This window comes from Dermacentor silvarum, chromosome 4, assembly GCF_013339745.2.
Source record: "Dermacentor silvarum isolate Dsil-2018 chromosome 4, BIME_Dsil_1.4, whole genome shotgun sequence".
NCBI lineage: Eukaryota > Metazoa > Arthropoda > Arachnida > Ixodida > Ixodidae > Dermacentor > Dermacentor silvarum.
The window spans coordinates 74,626,751-74,640,168 of record NC_051157.2 but is presented as its reverse complement, the minus strand read 5'-3'; the positions used below and the strand labels follow the sequence as shown (position 1 = coordinate 74,640,168).

The following is a 13,418-nucleotide window of genomic DNA, read 5'->3' as shown; positions in this document are numbered from 1 at the left end:
GCCTCATAGTTGGGTAATCAGTCACATAATCGTGAGGACACTTTCACTTCTTCCCCAGCACATCAATAGCAGGGTCAAACGAGAATAAAATGTGTGCAGCTGCACAGGCTGGTTCCAATCTGCAGACTGGTCATGCAGTTATGGATAGTGCCTGACGTCACGTGCACCTCATTCTCGTGTGCCACCAATCACGTGCAACTGCTATTTGAATCCTGCTGTTCTTCACCTCTTGCAGTAGCACCACAAGGAAGCACGAGGGTATGGAAGGGGCACATAGGTTTATACTTGCCGTACATACTTGAAGTGGGCAAATGGCACGTCTATTTCCAGAACGCCTCAACACTGGCCCGTGAAGAAAGATGGGTGGGGGGCCCCTGCAAATTCCTGGAATCTTACTCTATCTAATCTTGCGACGCTTGAAATGGGCTCGCGTGTACACAAAGCTCCTTTATTCAGTCCCCTTGTTTGCGGTTTACGGGTACCCCAATATTTGGGCGAGGTTCGGGCCATGTGGCAAAAGAAACCTGCTCGGCCAGAAACATCTCCCCCCCCAACATGCGAAAACTTACTACTACAGGAACATCAAATATGAGAACATAAACGATTTTGTGTTTTGAGAAGCTTGAAAAGCACTTATCCAGCCACTTGAAAATTATGCCTGGTGCATGATATTGTGAAAAGCGATGAAAAGAGTGAACCCGCTACATACAACATAGTGACGCAGAGTAAAAACGCCCAACAGTCTACATTCCTACTTGCTAAAACATTCTGCACGGGTTGTTCAGAATTGCAGCACCATTCCAATCATTAGTGTTTCAAGATGTATGCGACACATTTTAAATATCATTACTTTTTTCGGTGCTTTTGCTGTTGATGCACTATCTTGCTGTACACAATTGTGTACACAGCGTCTGAAACGGTTAAGCACGAGCACCCAACCCACTTGTGAGGGTTCAGTCACGTCATGCAGACCCAGTGTCATGAGCCATAACAAATTCCTATAGTTTGTACTTTTCAGTTTTAACCGAATTCCTAAAATTTGAGTCCGCAGGTAGTTTGTGGCATTTCTCGGTAAAAAAAAAAAAAAAACTATTCCTGTTTATAACCACTTTAGCCAAAATAAATGTTGTAGTTGGCCTTTAACAGTGGGCCATACTGTACAGTTGTGTGGCTGCCAACTACTGCAGTATCCAAGAGTGTTTTTCTTTTTGTTACTGCACCGCAGGCGTCCGAAGAGTGGTACCCCGTCGGGGGCACGTCCGCGATCGCTTGGCGTAACTCTCAGCTCAGACTTGGAACGCATGCTGGAGCAAGCAGCCTTGGCACCACCCAAAGTTGCGGGCCTTCAGGAGGTGGATGCTGATGCCATCTTGGCTGAGCCATCCATCCGGCTGCCGCCCCGCAGGCAAGTCCATTTACTACAGTCACTTGTAGCTTTTATACTTCTGATCCTTTTCATTTTCCACTGCACTGGTATTGCTATAGCGTGTTGTCTTTTTTTTTTTTTTTTGTCTGCCATCAACATTTAGTTTCACCTTTTGATGATAAGTTCAGCAGCGATGTTTTATTATGAACTCTGCTACCAATATAATGTTGGAATAAGTAAAAATGATAGAACAATAAACAGTACAGCAGAATTACGAACGTTCCAGTGTATGCTACACGACACCCGGAACAATACACATAAGTGAATGCCATACAAGCTACGGAGAACAGATGTTAAGTAACTTTCAAAAGCGTTTTCTCATGCTCGGGCCTTCGTGGCGCAGTAAATGTTCCCAAAGCTCTCCAAGTTCAGTCTTTGGCTCCTTCAGAATACAGTGTGGTCCATCTTTATAGATATTGCTTTCCTTCAAGTGCCTGCAATTCTCTATTCTGTTCATTCTTTTTTGCTCTACAGATGTCTTGAGAAAAGTGCCAGCCCTCCAAGCCATGCTCGCAGGCTGCCCCTCGACACGGATTCCCTCGGCACCCTCATGTCGCGGTTGACATCGCAGGAAATTCCTGTTGTGCTTGAAGGCCTGGCCCAGGTACAGCTTGTAGTTTCACTTTGCGCTTTGCTCCCACTTTTGCCAGTATGGCTACAGCTTTGCAACCTCGTAACAGAAGAGAACTTATAAGTGAGAAATATAAAAACACCAGAGAATTTGCTTCAACAATCTTGCGTTAACCAATTGGATTTGGATGTTGCATTTCTAAGTACGCTTATAGATGCATTAAAAAAAATTTTTTTTTGAAAGTACTTTGCTTTAAGTATGCCTGCTAATGCTTTTTAGTGACATTGCTTGCCCTTGTTGTTGATTAATATTTCTTAGTTATTAATCATGATTCCAAACTTGCTGCATCAATTGCATGTATTGTACAATTTCATTACATATCACAACGAAAATAGGCACTGACTCTGAAAATAATAGCACTAAGAAAGGCTAACTGCAACTATATTTTCGACTGTGTAAAAAGCCTACTTTCAGATTGTGTATAAGGGTGTGCGAAATTTGAAACTTTATAATAACAAATCGCATAGTTTCCTGTTCGATTCAGTCTTGTAACCAAATTGTAGCTATTTGTAATTGTGAACATTTTGAAAGTAGTTTTTGAATATTCAAAACGCGGCTTGTGTTCAATCAAACATAAAATTGAATTGGAGCAAAAGTACAATACATTTAATCCCCTCATTACTACGCCCATCACCGTAGTAATTCGGCTAGCTGGAAATAGTGTATGAAAGGTGCAATAAATGCCCTTTTGATTGTTTACACTACTGTGTTGTCGTTCCTTTTTCCCAAGAGCACATGCGAGACCCCACAGCATGCATTTCTCTAGAGCGTAGATAACTCCTCAAGCCTAATCTGATAATGTTCGTGGCTATGAGTAAAGTGGGCAGCAAGCAATTACAGCATTTGCATATTTGAGATCTGCACCTGATGCGCAACACATCGTCACCAAACATTACCAAAACCCTGAAGTGATCACTTTTTTTTTTTGTTATTTTCCAAGAGATCTTGGGGGGTCAAATGGCATTTAAGCAAACCTTTAAGCTGGCAATTTTTCTCCTCAACCCTTCAAGAGCGTTGCGATTGTGAATGATGCAATGAGTGTACTCGTGATTTCGTGCTTATTGAGAACACCGTAGTTCACAATGCCGGCGTGCAAAAGCACGGCGGTGCGGGTTTGTGTAGTTTTTACTTCTGTAGGCCGTCATTACTGTGGCCAATGGCAATAGGGCTGGCGCAGATTAGTAATCGCAACTGTCTGAAAATATCTGCTGATGATGATGCCGCGCCGAATTTTTCAGTTTTGCAAGTCTCAAATGTGCGCAATATTTTGGGTTACAGATTATTTTGTGGTGTACAGAGTAAGCATAACTTTTTTTTTTTTTTACTTTGAGATATTCGGTGGTTTTGAAATTTGTTGTACTGAAATATTTTTACATTAAAACAATGGGCTTCTGACTGGTGATTTTTCAGATTTTCGTTAATCTGTGTGGTGTGTGTAATAAGATTTTAACTGTTATGTGCTCAATACAGCTCGCAATACTGACCGCTAGTGTAGGTCTTGCCATGTATTTTTGGAAGCGCTGTCTTAAAAAAAATTACTGATCGCTGATGGAGTGTGGGGAATTCACGCTGCAAACGAAAAGAGAAGGATAAGCACGCGTCCATTTGTAGACTACATTCAGTGATGCTAGCGGTAGCAGCAGCTACCCTCAGTAGCCCCTCATGATTGTATAACTTGCTTATCTGCTAAATCGCGATAAGCAATGACAGTATGCTAAAACTTTGATCACGTGACAAGTAAGCATAACTTTTTTTTTTACTTTGAGATATAGCTTATGTTATCTTGGTTCCGCAGAGAGGCGGCAGATGCACTGTGGAAATTTTGATGCAGTTGGACTTTGGCCTGCCATAATCCTTGCCTAGGTGACACGGATCCGAGATATTGATTGTTTTAGGCACTACACTGAACCTCATGTCAACCTCTTCTGTTTCCAGCTGGACACGGCGCTTGGCACCGATGGCGGTTCTGCACTGCTGGGCAGTCCCGACCAACTGGTGAACATGTTGTCCGTGCAGTACCGGCTGCTGCACACCAAGCACATAACTGATGACTGCATCGCCAAGGCAGACGTCATGGAGCTGTACAGCCGGATGGCAGCTGTGCTCCTCAAGGTTGTTTGCGTTGTTTGCATTGGCCTACTTATGCAGGTGTCACATAGTCATTTCGAAAATCTATAGTTTGTTAAACTCATCAGCAAAGTAGGCGTTGCTACATTCAGCATTTCAAAGACTGTTAAATCAGTACTCTGTGAAAGTCGACAGGGTTTGCGGAACTCTTTCAAAACTCTCAAAAGCCTTCTAATCTAACTTGACCTAATATTTCTCTTTAACATCTTCATGTTTGTGCCTCAATGGTAGTTCAAGAGAGAGATTGATTTGCCTCGGAGTGAATTGAATCGGAACAAGTGGAGCATGCAAAACCTTTCTCTATTGACCAGTGTAAAGTAAATCTGCAGAAGATTAAGACGGCTTGCTACAAACGGACTGATGTAATTTTATGTTTATTAAAATTTTACTGTGGGAAAACAACTCTAACCTCCCTTTGTGAACTTCCCACTCAATCCATGACACCTTTTAGTTCCTCCACTCCTTTAGCTATATTTGTACATATAGGTACTTATTGGACACTCTATATCTCACTTTCTCAGCAAAGTTGAACTGTTGCAGTTATATCCAAGTCATTGCAAATTTGGCATTTCCTTCAAAAGTGGACCATAGTGTATGATCTAGGCAGCCATTGCCTAGATGGAAGGATGCATTTGCTTGATCCCCCCCCCCCCCCCTTCAGGTGTTTGATGGCCGCACGTTGGGGCGACGTGTGAGCACCGGCGTTCTCAAGGAACTGCTGCCTCAGCTGCTGATGGTTCTACTGGACAAGCGCATCACCGAGCTCCGCCATGGACCTCACTTGCAGCGAACAGTCAACATCCTTGCTCTCCACATCATCCGCAATGGGAACCCCACCTGTGTTCTTAGGTGGGCATCTTTGTTGCAGGCCCCTTGATCTTCTCTCCTTATTTGTTTCTTCGTTTTCATATTCTTTTAAGGGATGACACATTTATGTTTACAAGGAGCATTATAGAAACACTACATCAATCTATATTGATAGATCATTCTCTTGAAGACTTTTCTGTATTTTAAGCATTGGCCTACTAAAAGCAAAGCTTTCTTTGCAAATCCTTCTGAACTTTCCTGACCGTGGCTACTGAGTGCTGCTGCTGCTGCTTTGCCGAATAGCTTGTGTTTGATGGTGAGATCGTACTTAGTCCCCCACTTCGGCAACCTGATACATTAAAGGGGCCCTAAACTACTTCTTATCGAAGTCGAGAAGTGCATTTGATGTTTAATCGAACTATTTCAGAAACACTTTGCCGCTAAAAGAACTTCAATGCATTCAGCAGAAGCTGAGATATTGGCAATCAAATATCGAGTTAGCAGTGCTTCCGTTCCTTCTTCAGTGACTTGCACTGCGAAGGCTACGGTTGAGCGGGGCGTGCCCACAACACTGCCTACTGACAGTACCGTGGCACGCAGTTCAAATTTGATTTTTGGATGTTCACGTAGACGCCACTATTTATGATTTTCGGTGCCTACGATGCGCCGAACGCGTTTGTGTTCGGTGAGCCACAGTGCGCTCAGCCAGCGCCTTCTCTTTCTTTTTTTTTTTTTTTTTCAATGCCAGTGCAATCGCCCGCTCCGCAATGAGAGCCGTTGGTCCGCCTTAGTTCAGTGAGTTGCCGCGATGTGACGCTACCCAGAAGACTCTGCGGTGGCCACTGTATCTATGCTACATAGCAGATTGCTGCTACATGCAACTGCAGTGAATATGCGTTGTGTTTGCTTTGTGCACGACAGGGCTTGAACGGCCGCTCGCGCTCATATGCTCCAGTTTGGCCGTGCTACGTGGTGCGGACTGGCTTTGTCCTGCACCAGCTTGACCAACAGATAGTAGCCACATCAAACTTGCACATATTGAAGTGCTATCAATAGCTCAATATGAAGGGAAGTCTGCCAAGGGGTCTAACCAGGAGCGGCCAGGAGTGAGCGCGCACTAGCCAGCCTGCGTGTAGTCTGACCTTAAGTTTAGTGTGATTATAGGCTAGATGAGTGTACAGTAAAAGCTCGATACGAACCTCACGGGGTCACGAAAAATATTCGTATTAGCCGAAATTCGTATCATCGAAACAATTAAAACTACTGTCGAATCTCGATAATTCGAACTCGAAGGGGCCCGAAAATTTGTTCGAATTAAAAGGACGTATTTTTGAAGTATTCGTGCACCATAGCACGATGCACGAACGGTGCGAGCCGTGAAATATCGCGGCGCGCAAGCGCATAGCAAGCGCGGGCCACGAACTGCCCACACCGGCTAATGGTTGCTTCCCGATAACGACAGAAAACGAAGCTTCAGGGAGCGAGCGGGCGGCGCCGGCACACGGGTGCGCGCGGAGACCGTCGAAGGTGAGGGAGGAGGGCGGCAGGGAAACGGATTTGGCCGCGTCAACTCCCTCGTAGCTCTCTCACCTTCGACTCCGTGCGCACATCTCCGTGCGCGCCCGCCGCCGTGCTGGCGCCAGCTTATTTTAGCCGCCCCCTGAAGTTTCGTTTTCTGCCGTTATCGGGAAGCGAGCGTTTGCGGGCGTGGCAGTTTCGTTGGCCCGACTGTGCCTCCGCCGCTGCTTCCCTCTGCGCTGCTGCCGCAGCGTGCAAGGTCAACATGTGACTAGAAAATAGAGGAGAAGGGTTCACTGCCATTTTATCCGCGTGGCTGAGACGTCGGCACTAGTGTGGGCTAGAATACGGTTGTCTAGAACACTCTAGTCGGCACGTACACGCTTGTTCCGGCGCGATGCAGAAACGGTGACCTTGCAATTTGAGAGAGGGGGAAATTTCCGCCGCGGGTTCTTTTTTTTTTTTTTCCCCCGTTCCTTCGCGCGCGGCATTGAGGGGTCTGTCCTGAGCTTTTGCTCTATGGAGCATTGTCGGTGCGCGGTATGTTCGAAATAAGCGTGTTCGAATTAACGAGAATCGACTGTAGCTAAATTAAAGAGTCAGAGGTGAACTCACTCAGGCACATGTACGTAAAAAGCATTTATTTCTTGAAGCGCCACCGCTTGAAACTCTTCGCGCCCAGTCGCGGAGTCCGCGCTGTCCGGCGCCGCGCCTCCGCACCAAAAGAGAAGGAGAGAAAGCGCGTGAATGCGCGCTGTTCTCTTTCGCAGCCGTCGGTGGGGCGGCGTTTATTCGTATCAACCGACGCAGGCTGAAAATCGATTCGTAACAACCGTTCGCTAGCACATTGCAAAGTAATGGGGCTCGACCGGGACCACAGAAAAATTCGTATCATCCGGAAATTCGTATTAGCCGTGATCGTATCATCGAGCTTTTACTGTACATAACTAGTCGAAATTAGCGAGACCCAACGGCTATGACACCAATAAGCAGGATGGCCAAATTTGAATTCCTACACAGGTGGCCGCGGCCGAACATGAGCAGGCGATAGTCGACTTCTGCCAGAAGTGCATAATTATTATTGAAATTTGAAAGCAGGTCTTCACTTACTCTAGTCTGTTTACTAAACTGTATCAATAAATACATACAGTAACAGTAGGACGAACTGCACTGATCCAAACACCCTTCTTGATGTCAGCTATTGGCCAATAGTAGCCGCGTATAGGAATCTGCTATATTACGAAATGAAGCGTCCAGGAAAGAGTGAGCAGCAGGCTTCTGTTGAAAAAAAGCGCTTGAGAGAAAGGAGACTTCGCGCTCCGCTTGCAAGCTCCGCACGCCGCACATGACCGCAAAACTTGGCCGAGATGTTCACAGCAGCGTATGCTATCTGTGGACTTTGTTTTTTCCCCAAGCCCAAGGGGTGGTTCAGGACCCCTTTAACCGTTAGGTCACAATCGCACGTATGCTTCTATTGTGCCAATGCCAACTAGCGCTTTGGGATGATCATCGCGTGTCACATTGCGTAGCATGGCTGCATGAGAGTGCATGCACATACACACACATGCATGCGCGCCAGTATCATTTACGCCGAGGATGCAAGAATGCAATGGACAAAGTTATAGCATTTGATTAACCACTTCTTGAAAGCTTCACTTTGCATAGGTTACAAGATGTGTGATGGATCTGAATTTTTTTTTTTTTTTTAAATGAAGTATTATTATAGCATGGAAACTTTCAGCCAGATTTCCCTTCGGATTTTGACTTGAGAATTAATGACCCAGCATCAGTTGTACATGTTGTATTATGGTCATGCTGTGCATTTTTATGTTATCCTTGCGCGCAAGGTGCATTTTCTGGTTTATAAGTGAAACTTTTCAAGCATAGCATTTGATTCGACAAAGAAAATCTTAGCTCATTTGATCTTTATCGTGCCATGTATAAGGGCCTAAGTTTGTGTGGTTTATTTATAAGCTTCTTGATTAGTGCTGTCTGAAAGCAGTGCTTATAAATTTGCACAGTTTAGTCTTATACCCCTGTCAGACCGGCAAATTCAGTGTCACTTTGAGCGAGTGCCCTTCACCATTAGTGTTCACAGGTTGCTGCACTGAAAGGTTTAGTTACACTCGCTTAGAACGTTCTAACCTGCAAAAGCGTTTCTTTGTTCCATCGACGTGTGGCCTCGATAGCAGTGCTTCGAAAACTGCATTACATATTAGTCGCTGCTGGGTCCGCACAAATTCTAAAACCACTTTTTTGTTATTGTAAATGCTATAAACGTGCCATTTGAATTGAGAACTGCCATTCCTCTGCTAACAAAAGCCATGTTGCTTTTTAGGCATGCCGACGCTTTGCCACTCTCGGCACTTCCCTTCCAAATTCAGTGCATGGCTTAGATGTTGGCTGCAATGCCGTCTTGTCTTGGCTTCTGACAAGTGGTCATGCTGCTAATTTGCAAATACTGCCTAAAATAAATATTTAATGTCCTGGTTGTAGCAGCATGCCACCAAAATGGCACTTGCTATGACTAGGTGCACTCAAAGTGTTGCTAAATATTTTCTTTTTAGTGACTTTGGCATTAGATGTATTCTTAGAATCTGCAGCGACTTCATGTCACTTGTACTTTCGTCACTGTAGACCCAATTGGTTCACGTGGCTGTTGCCTCACTTGTTTTACAGTGCACTGATAACGCACCTACATGACTGCTTGGGCAACATGAGCACGCAGGCATCCGAGAAGTACATTGACCTGGTTGTGAAGGCAAGTTTAGTTCCTTCTCTTCTCATTTAATATGCCTAGTTAGTTTGTTTGCTTTGTTTGGGCGCCACGTTTGCCACAAATCTACAGACAGTTGTTTATGCCACTGCTTCGAAATTTAGGGAAGTAAAGGCCGGTATCGAAAACGAGCGCAACCATTCACGGGGTAGAAGCGGCTAGCAATGGATGATCTCAAATGGCCTTGAATCGGCCAAGCCTATGCGGCGCCGTGCCCTCCGCCGTGACTTCAGAGAGTTTAAGCTTGTCCAGTATTCTGGTAAGCACAGGCGGACTGAGCGTTTTACTGGAGGTACGGAGGCATAAAAGTGAGTAGCCTGCATTGGTGCCGCCTCCTGGTGGTGCAGAGCTCAGTCGGATACAGAGCTAATATTTCAGTAACCAAGTGTATTCTACTTCGCTGCTGGTGTAAATTTTTGGCAGCGACGTAATCGTGTTGCTGCCTACCAGGAGTGAAGTGAAATACACTTGGTTACTGCAATATTAGCTGTGTTTGTCTGACTCAGCTCTGTGCCACCAGGTGGCTTCACCATGCAGGCCGCTCACGTTTACGCCTCCGCCTCTCGGGTAAAACGCCCAGTCCGCCTGCCACCAGAATACTAGACATGTTAAAACTCATTTATTGGGATGCTGGAGTGAGTGCTGTTTCACCTCCTGAAAAATTATTGCTCCGTGCATCGTGGTAATGCACATAATGAGTCGGCGATTTCCTGCAGAATCTGCACATATGGTTCTCACTTGGGCACCTGTCATGGTAATTGCCCATCACTATGCCAAAATGGTATAACTGGAGCACAATGCACTGCATTGAGGTCCAAGGTGGTTCAACGTCGGGCATGTTTGCATGGTGAGGCTCTGTGGACGGGCACAGCTGTAGTGGATCGATCGATTAGACCTATACTCCTTGGAAAGGCATTCTTATTGTTGTTGAACCATTTGCGTAATCGCCCACATTTACTTTCATTTGAGTAATTGCGCCCTCGCTGTTTTCGTGCCTGTGCCGCTTGCCACTGAGAGGTTGGCTTTTCCACGAAACTTAGTTGTCCAGCAGCTGAGCTTACCTTATGGGCTAAATTTTGCAATTGCCGAAGTGGGCCAGAAGCACAAAATCAGATGCACATTTACAATTTAGACAAGAACAAACGCAAGGAATCTTGTGCGCTCTCACATGGCCAGCACTATATTTGATTGTGTCGAACATGTGTATCATATTGAATATTCGAAAAATTTTGGATGCTTGGTTTTCTAATCAAATATGACTGTAGAAAATACAGTATTCAATTCATTCGAAATTTTCAAATATTCGGACACTCCTACTTTAAAAAAAAATGGTTTGATTTGTTGAAGTGTTCAACTGCAGGGCTTTGTGATATAGACATTGATGCAACATAAGCACAAAAATAAGTTGCATTCTGCAAGGGCTTCTGAAATTGTAGGCTAGAACGCTTATGATGCAAACTCTTCTCATCGGTTTGCAAGCACACATGACCGCCAACTGTGATCAGTGCTGTTGCTTCATCATCATTGTGTAAAACTTGGCACTGATGGGACTCGTAATCAAAATGCAATTAACAGTAGATTACCTGCAGCTCACTCAGGTGATTGAAGTTTGTTCTATAAAGAGTCAACAGGCATCTATTCAAGCAGGCACCTATTAATACTTTCTTGCTTTGGTTTATCATGAAGGTAGAGTTTAAACTACAGACACAGAAAACACGCGGACGCTTTCGTGCTGTTTCATACTTGGCAGGCAATGCTTCAGCTACACAAGCAGTGTGATCTAGAAGTTTCACTCTGCGCGGTTTGCGGTGCGGTTGTTATTCGTCTGCGATGGTTTCTACTGAATAACCACATCATAAACCTCAGCTGTGGACGTAAGGTTATATCAGATTACCCGTTATTTGTGCACGTTTGTGCTTCCAGTATCGGACGTCCTACAATTTGGTCACAATCTCAAACAGTGCGCTGTGGCTGCTGGTACCAGAAATGTGTCACTCGACTCACTCGCTCGTAAATAAGTTTAGTTCTGAAACGTCTTCCGCTAGATGAGACAAAGCATAGCCTCCTCGATAACTCTGTGCCTGTCAAACGGCGCTCGATCGGCCGTCGCTCTCCCCTCTCTCTATTGGTCGTTTCCACCGAGAGATGCCGCCACTGACGTTGACTAGCTCATGGCTCCTGCCGTGTGCCCGCGTCTCCGTCTCTCCGTTACCTCCGCTGGGATCGCAAGTCGGGTGCATTGTTTTTGTCGGTTTTTTAGTGCAGTATGGTCAAACCTCGCAACGTTGGTGCGGTCCACGCATTTTAAACCTTCTTGGGTGATCGTGGACCTGAGCTTAACGCTGAGCGACCGGGATTGCTAGATGCTTTTGACGTGCGATCACGTTATTTAAAAAAAAAAGAAAAAAAAAGAAAAACCTTCGAAGAGGCCACGCTCTTTCACAGACATCATGTGCGGGTAAAGCACCGTGAACTTATTCACGTGGATACATATGTAACTTCGAGCAACGCATATATAGTGACAGAAGCGCCCTCGGGATTTTGTATGTCTGAACTGTTTGCATCTCGGGATTTTGTATGTCTGAGCTGCATGCATCGTTCAACAAAGCGTTTGCAATAAAATATTTGCTCGCATATTGCTTATTCAAGGCATGCGGCGCTTTTTCTATAGGTCCTCAAATATTTGTTTCTATTTTTCCTGGTCGCCAAGGCACACGGACGTGGTAGAAAGTGCAAAGGTTTCTGGGTATAAATATTCACGTCGGCCACAACGCTCATCTGGTGCAAAAGAACTTGGGGAAAACTTGTCTGAAAGTCGTATAAATAGTATGCTACTAACGTGCGCCGAGGCCCGAAGGACGGCTCACTTGAAGAGCGAAGGAAGGACGGCTCACTATAGAGCAGCGTCGCAAGCAGTTTTTGACAAGATATGGCTGTAAGAACGCCTTGCGTATTCTCTGCACTTTACTACGATAACTAAGAGCGTATTAACCACAATAAACAAACTCGGGCTTTTTTTTTTCTTTGTTCTTTTTTTTTTTTTTTTTTGTTACGTGCGACGCGCAATCCACTTTGACGCTGCAGTTGCTGCAAGTGCGCTCGCACTACCAGAAATGTGTCACTCGACTCACTCGCTCGTAAATAAGTTTAGTTCTGAAACGTCTTCCGCTAGATGAGACAAAGCAAAGGCTCATTTTACCATTTATTTCTTGCTGTCATGAAGGAGAGCAAGCAGCAAAAGCTAATTCGGATTTAAGTGGGCACACTGGTTGCTTTCATGTTACGCAATCGCATGGTAACAGGCAGGCCACCAGGCAAGAAGCAAAATTTCTGCAAGCAGAAAATGCTGCTTCCATGTGATGTCCTAAAATCCTGTCGGTTGTATCTTCGCTCTGCTTTTAGCCGTGCTCTTGCATTTTATGCAAAAAGCAACAGCGCCGGCTGTCGGGTGCCATTTTATTTGCCGGTGAACATTGGTGGCGCATACAGTCAAAACTCGTTAATACGTAGTCAGCCGGGAATGACATTTAGGTACGCACTAAACGATGTACAGATTACCCACCAATGCCAGTTTAGCGGCTACTTACCGGGCAGAAAAGAACTACATCACAATCCTCTCACACACTCTCTCAGACAGGCTTTATTTGCGGGTAGGCAGCAGAAAATTTTTAAATTTTCGCTTGCCGCGATGACAGCACCTTCGAACAGAACACTACGACAACACCACAACCACAAGCACACTGGTGGAATGACGAAAAAAAAATGTTGCAGTTTCATCCTATCGGCGAAGCATTGATAGCGCTTGCAAATTGTAGACAACTATACAAACAAAGGATAATAGTTTTATCGGTAGGATAATGTGGTAAACATTCGCTTCCTAACTAAATTAACACTTTCATGACCGCGGGAAAATCGGTAGTTTTCAGCTAGTCTGGCAATTATTTTTTTCCTGCCACAGGCAATGATTCATGTTGAAGTGTATGGTATCAAATTGTAGAAGAAAAAAAACTATCTTTCCAACGGTATTAATTTCAAACAACATATTTATTAAAAATAGTACGAAAAAAATTATCAAAACAAAAAAATTGCAACAAGAACGAGTAAGATCGATAAAACATCAATGCTACTTTGCA

At 44.8% G+C, this 13,418-nt stretch overlaps 1 protein-coding gene across 2 annotated transcripts in view; it reads left to right on the top strand.

Moving 5' to 3' along the window:
- The window catches only part of LOC119450244 (cytoskeleton-associated protein 5-like), a 101,314-nt gene that overhangs the window by 61,470 nt on the left and 26,426 nt on the right, over window positions 1-13,418 (top strand). For both annotated transcript variants that reach the window (XM_049665730.1, XM_037713631.2), the window contains exons 22-26: window positions 1,226-1,405; window positions 1,901-2,030; window positions 3,993-4,169; window positions 4,846-5,033; window positions 9,189-9,270. In XM_049665730.1, coding sequence (XP_049521687.1) covers window positions 1,226-1,405; window positions 1,901-2,030; window positions 3,993-4,169; window positions 4,846-5,033; window positions 9,189-9,270 — 757 coding nt within the window. The remainder of the gene's footprint in view (window positions 1-1,225; window positions 1,406-1,900; window positions 2,031-3,992; window positions 4,170-4,845; window positions 5,034-9,188; window positions 9,271-13,418) is intronic.